The following is a 16,497-nucleotide window of genomic DNA, read 5'->3' as shown; positions in this document are numbered from 1 at the left end:
TTCACTAAATTCTCAAAACAGCTTGCAAGATAACCAATATTCTTTTATTTTAATAAATGAGGAAACTGAGGCTCGGAGATGTTAAATAATTTGAGTAAGGTTTCAGAGTCACAAAAGGCAAATCTAGGATTTGAAAATCAGAGCCACTGTTCTTTCCAATACACCACAACAAGTAAATCATAAATATAACCAGAAAACATGAAGAACTAGCTTAAACAAGTATGATATAAACACTAGAAGTCCAGTAAATGTACTAAGCATCAATCAGCCAGGCAACATGGTAACTAAAAGTTATGAGAAAAGGAGTAGAACAGAATAGTTAGGATTGGTTTTAGAATCAGAAAACCTGGACTCAAACCTGGTTCTAACACCTCCTAGCTGTGTGGTTTGACAAGTTACTTAAACTTTCCAAATCTCAGTTTCCTTATTTGTAAACTAGAGAAAACAGTTCCCATCTATTTTACAGTATTGTTGGTAGGATTAGATGAGATACATGTGTAAAGTACTTAACAGTGATTGGTATGTATTTTAGAAACTTGTTTCCTTACCAACTGCCCAAGAGAATGTAAAAGCAGGGATAGTACTTACCTGGTTCACTACTGCAAAGTGGGCACTTAACGTTTGTTGATTAAATTAATGGCACAAAACCATTTAATAAATGTAACTATGACTAATAGGATATGTACAGTATGAACCAGTATCTCAACCCTGATTGTATGTCATATCACATTTATTTAAATATGTCATATTTAAAATCATTAGTAGAATTTTAAAAATATACTGATTCCCAGGAGCCACCATAAACTACTGAATCAGAAGCTTCACAGGTGGGATGAGCTTCATGGTTCAGACCTGGATACCTGTTTCTTTTCAGAGCTCCATAGGTAATGACAAAAATGTATCTAGTGTCAAGGACTATGGGGAGAAAGAAAAGGGAGTCTGCACTTTACATTAGGTCTGTGTACTATGTAATGTACAGTTTAGGAGCTCTAAAATCAGTGAGAAGTAAATTAATTCCAAGGAGGTTCGGAGAAGTATTTCAGAGGGAATGCTCTTCACACACACTAGTTCATCTATTCTAACACATCCTCTGAAGTAGTACCGTATTTATTTTCATTTTATAAATGAATAACTAAGCTATCTTTCAGAGGAAAATATACTAGGCTTCAGTTTAAAATGTAAGAGACTCATACCAGTCAGCATATATTCTCCTGTTTGGTCTCTTCTGTGACCAAATGGTAACAAGCATTTGTGTGATATATGGCTAGGATTTGGAGTTTAGTGTGTGGCCACAACACAGCTAAACAGTCCACACAAGGACCAATCCTTCACTGCAGTCTACCACCTGGATACCAATATATGAAGGCCTTTCATACATAAGATGATGACTAGCTATGCTTCACCTCTTTTAAGGGCAAAAAAAAGATGAAAAGGAATTGTGCTCCAACTACAGCATGGAGAATAACTGCTAATTATAGGTACAACCCTAGTTAAGTAAACAACACATAAACCTTTACTAACCACAACCCTTCATATTTTATTTTTGTAATAAAGAAGAAAACACCCCCCAAAGTGGATACTATCAGAGTCTCTGAAGCAATTTCTGAAAGAATTCCCAAGGCTAGCAGATACATGATGTGATCTTCTGCATAGTCTGCATCTGCACTACTGTCCAATGAGAATAAAGATTTAAAATAATGACTCATCAGCCCTAGAATATCCTAAAAAAGATAAAATTGGACTATAGTTTAATAATCCAAGCAGGAAAAATAATATATGTTAGAAGTAAATATTTTCTTTAAAAGGTTAAAATTAAAAAGGATTTTGTGTAACCTTAAATTAATGATAATATTCTGGAAAATACTGTATTCATTACACAGGTAAATTTATTCATGGTAGAAAATGTCTTAATAGTAAAGGCCATTATTATTCAGTGAGTGTCTAGGGCAGTATACTGACTTCTCTTTTTTAAATTCTAAAAATAAAGACGCTTCTAGCTGGAGTGAGTTCAGGACACTCATGTGCAGAAACATGGAGATGAACTTAGATCACCTTTTAGATCTTCAAAACTCTATGATTTAATAGAGGACCCTCTACTCTCACTTTTGAAAAGGAAGAAACTAAAGTTTTAAGAAAAATGGGGAAAGGGTAGTAAGATAACAATCTGTAATTTATACCCAAGCTATTCTCTATCTCACCCATGGTGAATTCCTCCCTCCTCTCAACTGCTTAGTGTAATGTCTTTTATAAAATGGTTTTGATAAGGAAAGGAGGAAAAAAGAGGTACCTTGGGAAAAGTCAGACAAAAATCTACTTAGCCAAAAAATTCAAATCAAAAGCTAAAAAATGCGTCATTTTTTTTTATACATAGATGCCCAGTTTTAGATGGACGGAGACAAATCTTTGCCTCTCCCCAAAGTATTACACTTCTCACTCATATTTATATTAGTCTCTGAATATAAAGCAGCCAGTAGTTTAAACTATAAAAGAAGATACTCATAACATTAGAGATCATTCAAAAACACTAAAAGAACCAACTAGATTATTCTGTTCCACGTTGGTATATCAAATACTGGCTGAAATAAACTTAGTTAATGGCCAGGGACAAATGATATTCTGGGTAATCAAATACATGGGTTGCAATGGGTTGAAATGTAATGTCTTAAAACTGTGACCTATGAGGTATTTTGCAGCTTGGCAAAGAGTTTAATCAATCCTAAAAATCAATATTCTTTCGTTGTCAGTACTTCTCCCATCTCTGTGTGTTCTGATATATATTCTAGAAGATTGGGACCAACTACAGTTAAGGCTAAGGACAAAACATAAAGGAATGATGAAAACAAAAATAAATGGAAACCTGAAAGGTAGCAGCAACAAACATTCATTTGAAAACTGCCTGAAATCAGACTATAGGGTACTTATAGGAATATACAAACCTAGCACCAATAGAGTACAAATAAACATGTGACCCTCTGGCTGTATCTGTCAATGTGAGCTGGAAAATATTCAGTGGAGACCTTTGTCTAAGCAGAGAAAAGACTGAATTACCTAGTGTAAACTCTTGTGTTCTGATCCATGTTGACACACATTGTTCTTCTGAGGTAGCAACTATATCACTATTAAACTGTTTCTACCAGTTAGCAAAAGCTTATGTATGTGGTCAAAGTATAGGTCAAAACACAAAGCACAACACCTTTATGAAATTTTAACTCCCAAAGAAATAAATTTAGGGCAATCAGCCTGTGAACATAGGAGCTGAAATGATTCAGGGTAAGAGCTGGTCTGACTTGTCACCCATGCAGGTCAGAAATCTCACCAGAGACTCAGGAGGACTCCTGAGGGAACTGTAGAGAAGGAGGATGAGCAAGGTCGTTCTCTTTGCATCTGTGCATGTGGACAGAGCATGCATGTCAATTCAGCATCTCAAAGGACCCAGAAGGCACAGATTGTAATTTGTTGAACAGTGAACTATAACAGTTGTTTGGATAAGTAACTCAATGAATAATTACATGGACAAATAGAGATTGTTTCTTGGAACAGCCAAGTAAATCTGTATATATTAACACATGACTTAGAAATCAAGTGATGTGCATCTCAAAGAATTTTGGTAAACATCTTAATAAAAATAGGAAATATAACTGGTAGCACAGATACCAGATTAAACAAGATTATGAAATAGATGAATATAAGAAAAGCTAAAGAAAAATGGGTTATAGATAGATTTTTCTTAAACAAGAAAGCTATCTTAGAACCTGTATCATATTTAATATCAAAGTGTCTTGATGATTAATTTTATTAACAGTCCTGTCTTATGGATGATAAAGAATTAAGTGAATGTCTTAAGATCACAGGAAAAGTTAGAACAAGTGGGCCTGATCAAACCTTAAGATACAATCATTTATTCATTAAGGCATTCAGCAAACATTTGAATGCCTAGAATGCCAGTGCTGATGATAAAAAACAAAACCCTGGATAAGCTCATGGTCTAGTAGGAAAACTGTCAAGTAAGCAAGTGATTGTGCTACACTGTAATGAATCCCTTTATAGCAACATGATACAGGTGTTAGGATAATCTAATTCTGTCTGAGTGAAAGTCAGGGAAAGTTTGAGAGGAACAGCAACTTGGGCCAAGTCTTGAAAGATACATAGGAAGCAACTGGGTAGACAGAGGAGAAAGAGAACAGTAGATTTAGAATGAATAAAAGCAAGGAAGCTTTTCATGTCCAGATTTATCATGAGCTGCAAGAAAAGCACATGGCTAAAGATGGAGATAAAACTCTAGAAATAGCAAAGGGCCGTATGATAGAGGGTCACACTTAGAGAGTTCAGACCATAGTTTGTAGGTGGTGAAAAGCAGCTAAGGGACTTGAAGTAGGAGAGTTTCATAACCACACTTCATGTATTAAAAGGAGTCTGACAGCACTGTAGAAGGTTAGCTTAGAGGAAGCAGAGTAAAACCAGAGTCAGGAAAACCCATTAGGACACTTTTCCAATACTCCAAACAGGAAATAAGAACCTAAATTAAGGCAGGAAATTAAGTAGGAAGAACTATTTTTCTCTTATTCTTAAGGGTAGCTTCTATCAGGTCATGTTATAATCAGGTAGGTAATGTTATATATAATAATAAGAGAGAATGTCATAATACTTTTATTTGTGCAACTTGGCTTACAGTTACTCTGAGGTCAAAGGCATCAGTTATGTCAAGTTACCAGTGGACTTAAAATAAGGAAAAGTTCTAAAAGATTTGGAATAAATTTCAGTAACAAGAATAAATATTTTTATAACCTTAGTTTTGAGCTCCAGTAATTTTTATGTCAATTTATAGTAATAAATGTTGAAGTAGTAGCAGAGAATGGGCACAGGATGTGTAAACTAGTGAAACAGTAGAGAATTTAATGCACTGTTAGCAATCTAAACCTCTGTGGTCTTATTAACCTCTTGATGCCTGGAGTAAAGTTCCTCAGTGCTTTTCATATTAATGAAAAACAAATCAGCAATAGCAAAGTTCATTGAAAAATCACCATAGAAACAGTTGAAGGAGTCAGTTATTCCTCTTGAGACATACAGAGAAGAATCTCAAGTGAGAACCAGAATTCAGCAGCATACGTAACAACATAAACAATAATACAGTGAGTTATTGCTGCATTTCACCAAAATGCAGCAGTATAAAAACTTTACCTCGTGCCAGTCTTCGAGTTTGTTGTCAGAAAGATCTAGTTCTGACACATGAGCACAGAAGGCAGCAATTTCTTTTTCATCTCCTGCACAGGTTATTCCACAGCTGTTCAACACCAGTACACTTGGGAGGTTGAGGCGATCTGAATCATGGGAGAAACAAAATACTTTCTACGTCAGCCTAATTCTTGTCTACATACATTCAGCCACCAGGAATCAAAATCAAATTGTGTGAAATTACACAAGGACCTTGAAAATACAAGATATGTTGGGATCCAAGGGTACTGAATTCTAAGGGGAGACAGCCAAATATGGCCCAGGAGGTCAGAAGTACTAGACCAGTACCCCCAGAAAGTCCTGGAGGCTTCACCTCCTGGCAGCATTGTTTATCTCAACTACCAAAAACAGAACCATCATCCATGTTGTCACCTTATCATGTGACACTAGATCCATGTGATTCATGTCAGGGCTACCACCGTGTTCTTACTGGCCTCAATTCTTTCTTTTTTTAATTTAGTTCAAAAGTATCATTCTGGATAGCTCTTTTCTCCCTGTCTGATTTGTATTTTCACCTTTTGTTGCCTTTGGAAATTATCTCAAACCATTAGATAGTCTATCTGCTAAACCACTTCTATTCTTCAAGTTCATATCACTCAAGGAATCTTCCACGCTTACGTGGATCCATTTAAAAATCTATATCTTTCTCCCATACTTGTCCATCAATCATTCCCCTTTCATATCCATGTAGAATTTGTCCCTTAGGAAAACTAGACTTTTAAAAATATATAATTATAATGAGAGAAAATGTTTTAGAGTCTTAAACCATTCAATGAATTCAGTCAAACTATTGCTTGTTCAAAAATATGTCAATAAAATCACTCTTCCTACCTCTAATAAAAAGGATGAATATGAGAATTCAACCACTCTTTTCCCATTTGGTATAAAGCCAAGGCTCACAAAAGTATATTTCATTAATGGAAGCCTCAAATAATATGAACTTTCAACTTAGTACTTTTCACAGAATCAATTTTCTCAGAATGGGAGTGGATCCTGAAAAAAACAACCAAGTAAGAAGTCCACTCTCTCTGCTGTTTCAGTTTATATGGATTGATAAGATAGTTGCATTGAGAAATAATGAACATTCAGTAATCTTTGGACACAGGAACTAAAACACTGTTCAATATTCATCTCCCATCACTACAAAGAACTACTTCCAATTAACAGTTAATTACAACATTAAGCTAAAATGCAAACCAAAAACACCTTGCACGTTTCTAGTTGTAGATCTTTGCTCACATAATAATCCCCCTCCTAGAATGTCTATCTCCTCTCTAACCAAATTCTACATTCTTGAAGGGTTAGTTCAAATCTCACAGCTTTGAACCCTTTCTTGATCATATAAATTAACTCTCTAAATTTCTTTCCCCATCACTGTGCCGTTCATTTGACTCAATATAAACTACCTTGTGTTATTATATATTTTTGTAAATGTGAATATGTTGTAATCCAATAAGCTGTAAGGTCACTGAGGGTACAGGCCAGGCTTGTACTATCTGCACCCTCCAAGTTCCTTGAAATATTATCAGTCAAATATTGCTCTCACCCTATGAGTGCAACTAAAATGCCTTTTGGCCAATCTGCAGGAAAATAAATCCTTTCAGGTTTTCAAAACAACTGAAATCATAGCAAGGGAGAAAGACTATTCAACTCATAATTCAAAATAAAGGGAATCATTTACAAATAAGGCAATATTCTGGTTTAATGTCCTAAGTAAGCTCCAGTAAAAAAAATGTTTTAGGCCCCATCTTTCTTACCTTTCATAGGAGAGCCCTGAGGTGTGGCTGGGACATGGACTCCCATCCCAGGACCACGGCGGTAAGGAAAGTTTTCAGGACTATATTTTTCACATAATACTTGCATAAAACTCCTCCCACTAGGTTGATCCATCTTCCTTTCCTAAAATTCTACAAGAAACCAAGAAATCATCAAAATTTGTTTATTTACTCATACAAGAAATATTTACTGAGAATCAATTATTTATAAGGTACTAAGCTAGGCACTGCATACACATAAGACAGGCAGGGAGAAGAGTTAGATGCTGCAAAAATACAGGGGAAAGATGATGAGGGTCCAAAGTGGTTCAGTGGTAGTACAGATAGATTTAAGATCAACTTAGAAAGCAAGCTTTTCAGGAGTTATAGGGGCTGAGGGGAAGGTGGAGTCAAGGCTGACCCCCAGGTTTCTAGTACAGGTGACTAGGTGACTAGTGACACAGCTAAGAAAAAAGAAAATAAGGAGAGATCTAGTTTTAAGGAGGAAACTGATGAATTCTCTTTTATACATGTTCAATCTGAGGCCTCTCTTTCAGGGGAACAGTCTGAAGTTGGGTGAGAAATGTGAGCTAGAGGAGAAGATTTGGACCTCATCAGGAAATATCATGAATAAGAATAGTAGGGCACTAGAACTCTCTGGGACACTGATATTTAAGATACAGGCAGAGGAAGCAAAGCCATGACGGAAAAGTAAAAGGGATGATCAGAGAGTGAAGTGTATAGCCAACATTTTGAGAAGTTTTGGTGAGAAGGGGAGGAAAAAGGTGGGCTGATAAGGTAGGCAGGAACAGGAGAGAGTACAGGAGGGGGAAATTGCTAAGATTTTTCCTCTTACAATAGGAGAGAACTGAATACGGTTATAGATTATAGAGAAGCAGCAAGTACAGCTGGAGAGTCTGAGAATGACTACTGGTACCTGGTCCTAGGAAAAACCAGCAGGAATGAGCATTAAAAAAACTTCTAAAAGGCTGTTTGGTACTACCCATATAGTACTCCAAACTGTTTACCATTGGTGGTGATATATTTACTTCACTATGCTGCACTGGTTTACTTTTGCTTATACAGTTTAATTATACTGAATGTTAGGTATTTTTCTCATGCGATTGTCCTAATTCCACCATTACATTATGAAGGGGGGCAGTGCTATGCGATTCTACTTTTTCAGTATTGATTCACAGCATCTGGCAGAGTACGCTACACACGGTAAGGGCTCAATAAATGTTGCTGAGAACTAAAATCACGAGCCTCCAGTATGCTGATCAGAAAGAGAAGATTCAGGATCAGGAGTGGGTTTAAGTCCCACCCGGTTCTACCACTTAATAGTTCTGTGCCATCAGGCAAGGCAGCGTATTTCTCTGGGACTCAAACGTCTTATTCTGTAAAATAAGATATTAATATCTATACTGCTTGGAGTTCAGCATTACTGTAGAGCTCTAAAATGTACAAGTGCACTATTGAGATTATAGGGCTCTTGTAAAGCTCTAAAACACACAAATGTTATTAACTGTAAAAGGAAGTTGTAGTATGGTAGAAGGCACATAAACAGAAAACTTAGGCTCTGTCATTTACTAGCTGGGTAAAACATAAGCTAGTTATCTAACCTCTCTCTACTTTAATTTTCCCACTATGGATGAGCTAAAATTTTCCTCTTGGGTTTGTAACAAGAATTTGAAAAGGGCATAAATATAAAAGTGGTCTTTAAACTTGGCCCATTTTCTAGATTACTACCAGGACCACGAGTATTGTACTTCGTGAAATCAATTCACAAATACCTAGAACACAGAGCAGACACTCACTGAGCACTTGTCCAGAAGTTTTACCTGTACTTAATTTATCAAAGTTTAGACTATGTAATACATTTCATAACAAGTATATCACAAGTTACCTTGAAAATATAGGGCTGCCCTCGGTCAGGGTCATCATTTGGGAGCTTAAGAACAGAGCCTGTTTTAGGACAAGAGAGTTTGTTCTTTCTATCCACAGTGGTAAGTATATGCTGCTGTCCTCTATCCCAGCACTGGGTCAAAAGTGAACTGTGTGGGTTCATCTAGGACTCCAGGAACTTTCAGGTGGAAAGGTTCTTTTTCAATGTAAACTCATCACCAACAGCAGATAACACAGAGCAGGTGCTATGCCACTAGTAACAGGCATCATAGTTCTTATCAAAGACCTGTCTCAAGCAGAATGCCAACAGAATTTTCAGAAATGGTTAACAAAAAGTCAAACAAGTTACACTGCTATCTTCCATACAACTGGCAGTTCAAAAGAATAAAAAGTGTGTGGGAGGGTGCTGAACTGTCAGTGTCAAAATAATAGTCACCGAGTTTAAATAGCATCTTTTAACTGGAAGTTTCAGAATCACTTAAACTCCAACCTCTTCAATCCAAGGGCAATAATCTTATACACAATTTAAATATAGACAAGCTGAGTGTGGAATTAAAGAAACCTCAGCTAAAACTGGAGTCTGGACAGACCTATAGGCAGATCCCTCACCCTTGCCACGCAACATTAATTACTCCAAACGGGAAGAGATGCAGGCCTACATCTCTGACAGGAAAGTGTTGCCTGCTTTACTATCCAGCGGGAAGAAGAAAACTCTTTGCTCAGTGACAGCCCAGCCAATCGGAGGCCACAGCAGCCCAACCAACCTCCATACTTTGGACTCCCAGCTTCCTCCAATGGACTCTTTGGTTATAACACACTCCCCCTCCCCTCATTTCCCCTATAAAAGCAAGTTCCCCTTCCTTGTTCTCTGGATTTGCCTGTGGTCTGCCCCAGTTGGCATATCTCAAATTGCAAATCCTCTGGCTATTCCCAAATAAACTGGCTTTTGCAGGTTAAATAACTGGCGATTACATTATTAAAATTGATATGAGGGATGGTGAGGTTAGAAACATATGCAAGTTAAAATAAGTGTTAGTAAGCAAGCAATGATGGGAACTTAGAAGTTACTCCTTATGGCCCCATGCTTTCACAATTCTTCCAAATAGTCTGCTTTTTTTTTTTTTTTCCCTAAAGACTTAAAAGCAATGCCAGTCACCTTCATTGGTCATTTTCCAGGATACTCTATTGGAACAGCATTCCAGGCATGCAGATAGTGTACACAATAATACATGGGTTTTGAATTAGAACATTAAGATTGCAAAATGGATCAGTGACATAAATCTACTCAAAATCTGTTGGGGCAGTTGGAGGAGGAACAGTAGGTGGGAAAGGAAAACTGAAAACCAAATAGATTGAAAAATGAGGACATACAGGACGGAAGAAGATCTTTAACTGGAGACTTTTAAAAGGTTTTTTTTGGAGGTGGAGGGGTAATCTATGACTTTCTGGAAAGAACCAGTGTCAAATAACATCTGACTGCCTTCTACAGTTGGCAGAGGTCTAATACATTTGTAAAAGTGTGCTGAATTGGTGCTTAAAGCCAGGGAGCCAGGAATCTGGGGTGATGTTGCTTGGTTCCATTTCCAAGTCATGGAGTGTGCCTGTGAAAATCTCAACTCCTTTGTGCCTCAAATCCTGACTATAATATGCTTTCATAAAGCACTTGATAAAAGTGCAAGTTGGAGGATAAGGTGCTCAGCCCAGTCACCTAAGGAACCTCAATAGCTATCAATTTGTACTTTCTGTTCCCAAGGTCAGGTCAAAATTAGTATGAAACTCAACACAATTGGAAACAGAAAATAGGCCATGTCTGACCACGAAGAGTAGAAGAGATGCAAGATATAGCCTTACACTGGTATGCAAGATCAATATTTACTTCACCAAAAAATTTTGTGGTAAAGTACCACACTTCATAAAGTGTGAATACTACCACCCTCACTCACAACTTACAAAAAATATAAGTACTACCCCAGAGTCCCAAAACATGCATTTTAAATCTTATAAAAAAATAGGTTTATCTGCCTATATATGCATAGACTACCTCCAGAAGGATAAAATAGAAATTAGTAAAATTAATACCTGTGGTTGACTCCAAAGAGAGGAAATGAGGAATAAGGTGAAAAGGAGATTTCCTTCTCACTGTTCAACCATTTGAACTGCCTGAACTCACCAGGTGCATACATCACCCTTTTTTTCCATACATTATCTTTTCAAAATACAAAACATTTTTAAGTGATTTATCTGGGAATGACCTAATAATTTGTCAAAGTGTTTTTTAAGTCCTCATTATTATCAGCTGTCTTGTGAAAAAAATGCCAAACTTGACCATGTGAAATGTATAATATTAACTTTTAAAGGAATTGGGAATTGAGGAAGAAAAGAGAAATAAAATGGGTGGCCAAATGGAAATACTTTTGTAAAAGAGCATTGGTAAAGAAAAAGAAAGCAGAACAAAACACATCTGAGCCTCAGAACTAAACTACAATCAGAATGAGAGGTAGGGTTGAGAAGAAGAGGGGGAAATGATTCATGGTACTCTCATAGTCATTACCGTGGCTTTAACAAGGGCAAAGCAAAAGCTCCACTATGAAGTGTACAGAGGGGTGGGAAGAACACCCTCAGATCTGCCATGTTGCTTCCTTCGCTAGCCAAGTTAAATGTGTTAATAAAAGTTACCCAAATAGTTCATCCAAATTACCCAAATGGTATCCAAACTACTGTGACTCTGGAACCACAAGGGCCCCAGCAGGCAGAGGTTACAAAGCCATAGCCTAAAGATGCTGGGGAGCTTCAGGCCTCCCAGTTGCCTCCTGCTGTGGAGACTAACAAAAGAGTGGGGCTTCCTACAGCAAGATTCAAGTTACTGGAATAATAAACAGTTGGGAACTGACTTAGAGTTCTAAAAAATAAATTGCAATGATTCAAAATATGCATTAATGTAGGATGAGGCTAAACACCCAGGAAGAGTTTTCATAGCATAAAAATAATAGAAAGGAGGAAAACACTCCTAAGTAGCTTAAAATTATTTTCAGTCATTTGACATGGACCCATTTATATACAACTAACCAATCTCATCTATTCATCAGAGAAGGGCAGAAAAAACCACACTCTAAAAGCTACCTCCCAATATTTTGCTACCAAATATGTGAAAATAAAACTTAGGTTAAACATTTTGGCCAAAGGCTCAACAATTTCACCTTAGGGTTCCTTTGGTCAGATGACATTTCATTCCAGGCATTTTTCTCTTCTCAGGTGCCTATTTCCTTTACAACACAATCTGAGAATAAGAATTTCTTTACCACTTGTTTAATAAAAATGCAGACAACAAATATATCTAGTTTTCTCTCTTTTTTGCACCTTATCAAGTGGTTCCAATTAGGCTTATTTGCCCATTTATTCATAAAATGTGTGCCCTCACAAAGCTTACAGTCTCGTGTGATTCCATTCAACAAACAGGAACCAGACACTCAATCTGTGCCAAACTAAATACTAAAGAAAGTAAGAATGAATAAAATCCAAATGCTGCCCTCAGGGCATCCAAAACCTAGAGGGAAACACAGGGAGATAATGCATACCTGAAATAAGCCACCCAGAAATAGTGAATTCAAACACAAGAAGCGATTAACTTTTGGGAAGTATGATCAAGGAAGTAGGAGGTGAATCCTGAGCCATTTTGAAAGATAACAAAGGTTAGGTTAACAGGGTGGAGAAGAGCATTTCAGGCACAGGAAACAACAGAAGATAAACCAGCACAAGAGACATTAAGCGGTATTGCTACAACATAAAGTATCTGTGGGGAGCAGGGGAGACAGGAGATTCGACTGAAAGGTGGACAGTGGTCAGCTCATGCCGGATCTTGCTCAGGTTTGACTTTATCCTATAGAGATAAAAGTAAGAAAAGTTTTGATAGACTGCTGTGAATATTGTGCACGGATGGGGGTGACCGATCTTTATGTAGAATATCAAGGGGTCAAAAATGATGAGAATTTTAAAATCCCTAACGGACTGGGCACGTAGGAGTTTGTTTACCTTAGTGGAAGCACTTTCAGTACAGACAAGGGAGTAGAAACCATAGTTTAGGGGGTTAAGGAAGTAAATAAATGAAGACAGTAAGTATAGACCATGCCTTTGAGAAGCTTAGATGAAAACTGAAGAGATGGGACAGTTGATGAATTAAAACCAAGTGTTCAGAGAGAGAGAGAGAGCTGTTATATCTTGTTATTTTTTTAAAAGAACAAAAGAGGAATTTATAGGCTGAGTTTGCCGGGTAGGGGCATGGAGCAGGTCAAAAAACGAACAAAACAAAGCTAAGAAAAACAAATATCATATATTAATGCATATATGTGGAATCTAGAAAAATGGCACAGATGAACCGGTTTGCAAGGCAGAAATTGGAGACAAGATGTAGAGAACAAATGTTTGGATACCAGGGCAGGGAAAGTGGGGGGAGAGGGGAGTGGTGGTGGGATGAATTGGGAGATTGGGATTGACATATATACACTAAATGTATAAAACAGATAACTAATAAGAACCTGCTGTATAAAAAAATAAAATAAAATAAAATCCAAAAATAAATAAATTTTAAAAGAACAAAAAAAACCAAAGCTAAGGAGGAAAATCTGGATAGCGTCAAAGAATCTCTTAGTATTACTAGCTTTCTCAATTTTTGGAAGTTTTTTTTTCTTTAAGCCCATTTAACTTTTACTTTATGGACTCCTAACCTCATCCCTGCAAAGCTTCCTTTTGTGAAAGACCTCGACTATATCTAAACCCTGCCAGATTCTTGGACATTTTAGGTAGCTGGGACTTTAGTTTGTTGTTTTGTTTCCTAAATCTTTCTGATCCTCAGCAAAAGTGTACCCAATAAAACATAATTACTCTGGGAAAGTATATGTGTATTTTACATATTTTTACCTCCAGGAAAGGTAAAAATGAATGAACAAATAAAGGAATGGATAAAGAAGATGTGGTGCATACAGACAATGGAATACTACTCAGCCATAAAAAAGAACAAAATAATGCCATTTGCAGTGACATGGATGCAGCTAGAGATTATCATACTAAGCGAAGTCAGAAAGAGAAAGACACATACCATATGATATCACTTATATGTGGAATCTAAAATATGGCACAAATGAACTTATCTACAAAACAGCAACAGACTTGCAGACATAGAGAACTGACTTGTGGTTGCCAACGGGGGTGGGATTGACTGGGAGTTTGGGGTTAGTAGATGCAAACTATTAAATTTAGGATGGATAAACAACAAGGTCCTACTGTATAGCACAGGGAACTATATCCAATCTCCTGAGATAAACCATAATGGAAAAGAGTATTAAAAAAGAATATATATATGTGTATAACTGAGTCAGTTTGCTGTACAGCAAAAATTAGCACTACACTGTAAATCAACTATAATTCAATTTAAAATTAAATTAAAAAATAAAGAAAAAGGAATCTATTGATAAGCTTTTTTCTAAATAACTGCTTTAAAAATAGTAGCGATACACATTCTGAATTTTTAAAAATTAACAACTGAAAATAAGCAAAAAACCTATAACTCCATGTAGATGTAGTTTCACTTTTCATTAGCTAAGCTAAGCATGTAAGTAAGTGTTACTAAAAAGCTTTTCTTATCTGAAGCATATTTAGAGCCACAGCCATACCAGGAAGCTTTGGTTGACAGATTTAGAGAGTAGATTAAAAGCCTGAGGATGCACTTTATGGTGTATATTTTTTCAGACCATTTTTTCCATACTATGTAGATACATGATTTTTACACAAAGATTAAATTACTTTTAGATACAGAGCTCTGTAACCTCCCTTTTCACTAAACAGCTCATGAAAAGCTTTCTATATCCATAAACATATACATATACAATGATTTTTAAAGTCTGTAGAGTATTCCATTAACAAGCTTTTGCAGCTGAACTCATGAATGACAGCAATCTCTCCCATAAAAACACATTAAACACATTGTCCAAGTCAACATACTTAGGCTAGACAGTCTCATTCTGTATGGCACTTCTACCTTCACTTATCATAAAGTACATATACCTGCAATTCTATCTCAGTTACCTCCTTGAGCATTATGTAATATACCTAAGTGGATGCCTTCTTGGGATGAAAAGTAAGGAAAATTAATTAATTCTAATAACCTTTCAGAACTCTTCTGTAGAATTATAGTTTACTAATTCACAAATTGATTCTGAGTATGCCAAGTGCAAAACTTGAGTGTAGCTGATAAGTCCATTATCATAACATACCACACCACCATGACTTCACACCCTACTATGAACCACCCTATTTCTCAGTCTCCTTCTCAACTGTATACTAAACTATATCCAAGTGAAATAATGTAGCACATCAACTTTTCTTGGTAGATTTTTTTTTAATTAAAAAAAATTTTTTTTTTTAAATCCAACATTGCCAAATGAAATGTGAATTCAGACTCCTGGTTAGTCCTTGAATTGGGCTATTAGTAGGGCACTGTTACCCTCTTCACTTATCACAGCACTATGCTTCTCCTTAAAAGTACCACAGGTATTAAAATATCTAATCCAAATTCTTTATTTCATTATATTAGTGGCACCAAAATACCTAAAACTGTGACTCTACGTTATCAGTGAGTACAGCCCCAGAGCTGTCTGTATTTTCTACTAAAGAACTATGCTGCACACAAGGTACATTTGATGTTGGACAAAAGACCAAGTTTTCTCATCTACAACTGCAAATTAGCAAACAGGACTGATTCTCACGCTAGTAGTCTATTCTACGTAGCACTCAAAATTTCTGATCCAAATGCACTAGCCCAAGAATTTTATTATTTTGATGAGAAAGTATCTGAGAGGAAAAAAATTTAAGAAAATACTGCTATTTAGATGTAAGTACCTCTTTGTGTGAAAATATTTCTAAGAACTTCTTAATTCCTGTAGCTTCTAACTGTCCAGAAATGTTGGCTTACACCAATTGTCTATATCCCTACGAAATTAGGCATTTTAGAATGCAGAAAAGCACTTTCCACCAACTTCCAGCAATCACAAGAACAACATAAAAACTTTAATATTCACCACACCCCTTACTTCAATAAATTCCAAGGAGAGTCCGCCCTTATCCCCCTTCCCAACCCCTTCCCAAACAAGTCTGCATCCATCCCTACCTCTCTATGTGGCCCAGATCCAATTTGGGAAAATCTCAAGGCTTTTATGTTGCACTTACTCAAAATTCAGGAGTAGTAACATTTACTCTTGAATCGATGCTCCCCAAAAGCCGAATGTCCCCAAACTGAGATTAACAATCATTTGAAAAACTAGTAATTTTCCACAACCATCTTCTGAAACAGACAAACTGACACTTATCTCTGTTTACAGGACGTGAAACTGAGGTGACTTGCTCAGGTTTCCGTGGCCCAACCAGCAGGCTAAGTCATACTTTCTGTATCCCTAATCTGTTGAGCCATGCTGTCTTCACTAAAGAAAAAAAAAAAATTCACGTCAACAGTATGTAGCATCATGCACAAATCATAGAAACACAACTTATTAAAATTTATGAAAATCATTACAGCCAAAATACCTCTTGTAACCATGTCAAAGTAACTGAACCACAA

The 16,497-nt window shown here is 36.6% G+C and overlaps 1 protein-coding gene across 4 annotated transcripts in view; it reads right to left on the bottom strand.

The window, feature by feature from the left end:
- TBCEL (tubulin folding cofactor E like) overlaps positions 1-16,497 on the bottom strand; it is a 72,752-nt gene that overhangs the window by 44,502 nt on the left and 11,753 nt on the right. For 2 of the 4 annotated variants that reach the window (XM_060103321.1, XM_060103324.1), the window contains exons 2-4: positions 16,110-16,360; positions 6,990-7,139; positions 5,179-5,318 (exon numbers count right to left, since the gene is read on the bottom strand). In XM_060103321.1, coding sequence (XP_059959304.1) covers positions 5,179-5,318; positions 6,990-7,122 — 273 coding nt within the window. In that variant the 5' untranslated portion in view covers positions 7,123-7,139; positions 16,110-16,360. Of the gene's footprint in view, positions 1-5,178; positions 5,319-6,989; positions 7,140-8,892; positions 9,119-16,109; positions 16,361-16,497 lie in introns of those variants that run through there. The other 2 variants (XM_060103322.1, XM_060103320.1) reach the window with 2 other exon arrangements.

This window comes from Mesoplodon densirostris, chromosome 7 (genome assembly GCF_025265405.1).
Source record: "Mesoplodon densirostris isolate mMesDen1 chromosome 7, mMesDen1 primary haplotype, whole genome shotgun sequence".
In the NCBI taxonomy this organism is placed as follows: Eukaryota; Metazoa; Chordata; class Mammalia; order Artiodactyla; family Ziphiidae; genus Mesoplodon; species Mesoplodon densirostris.
This window is presented reverse-complemented; position numbering and strand designations above follow the sequence as displayed.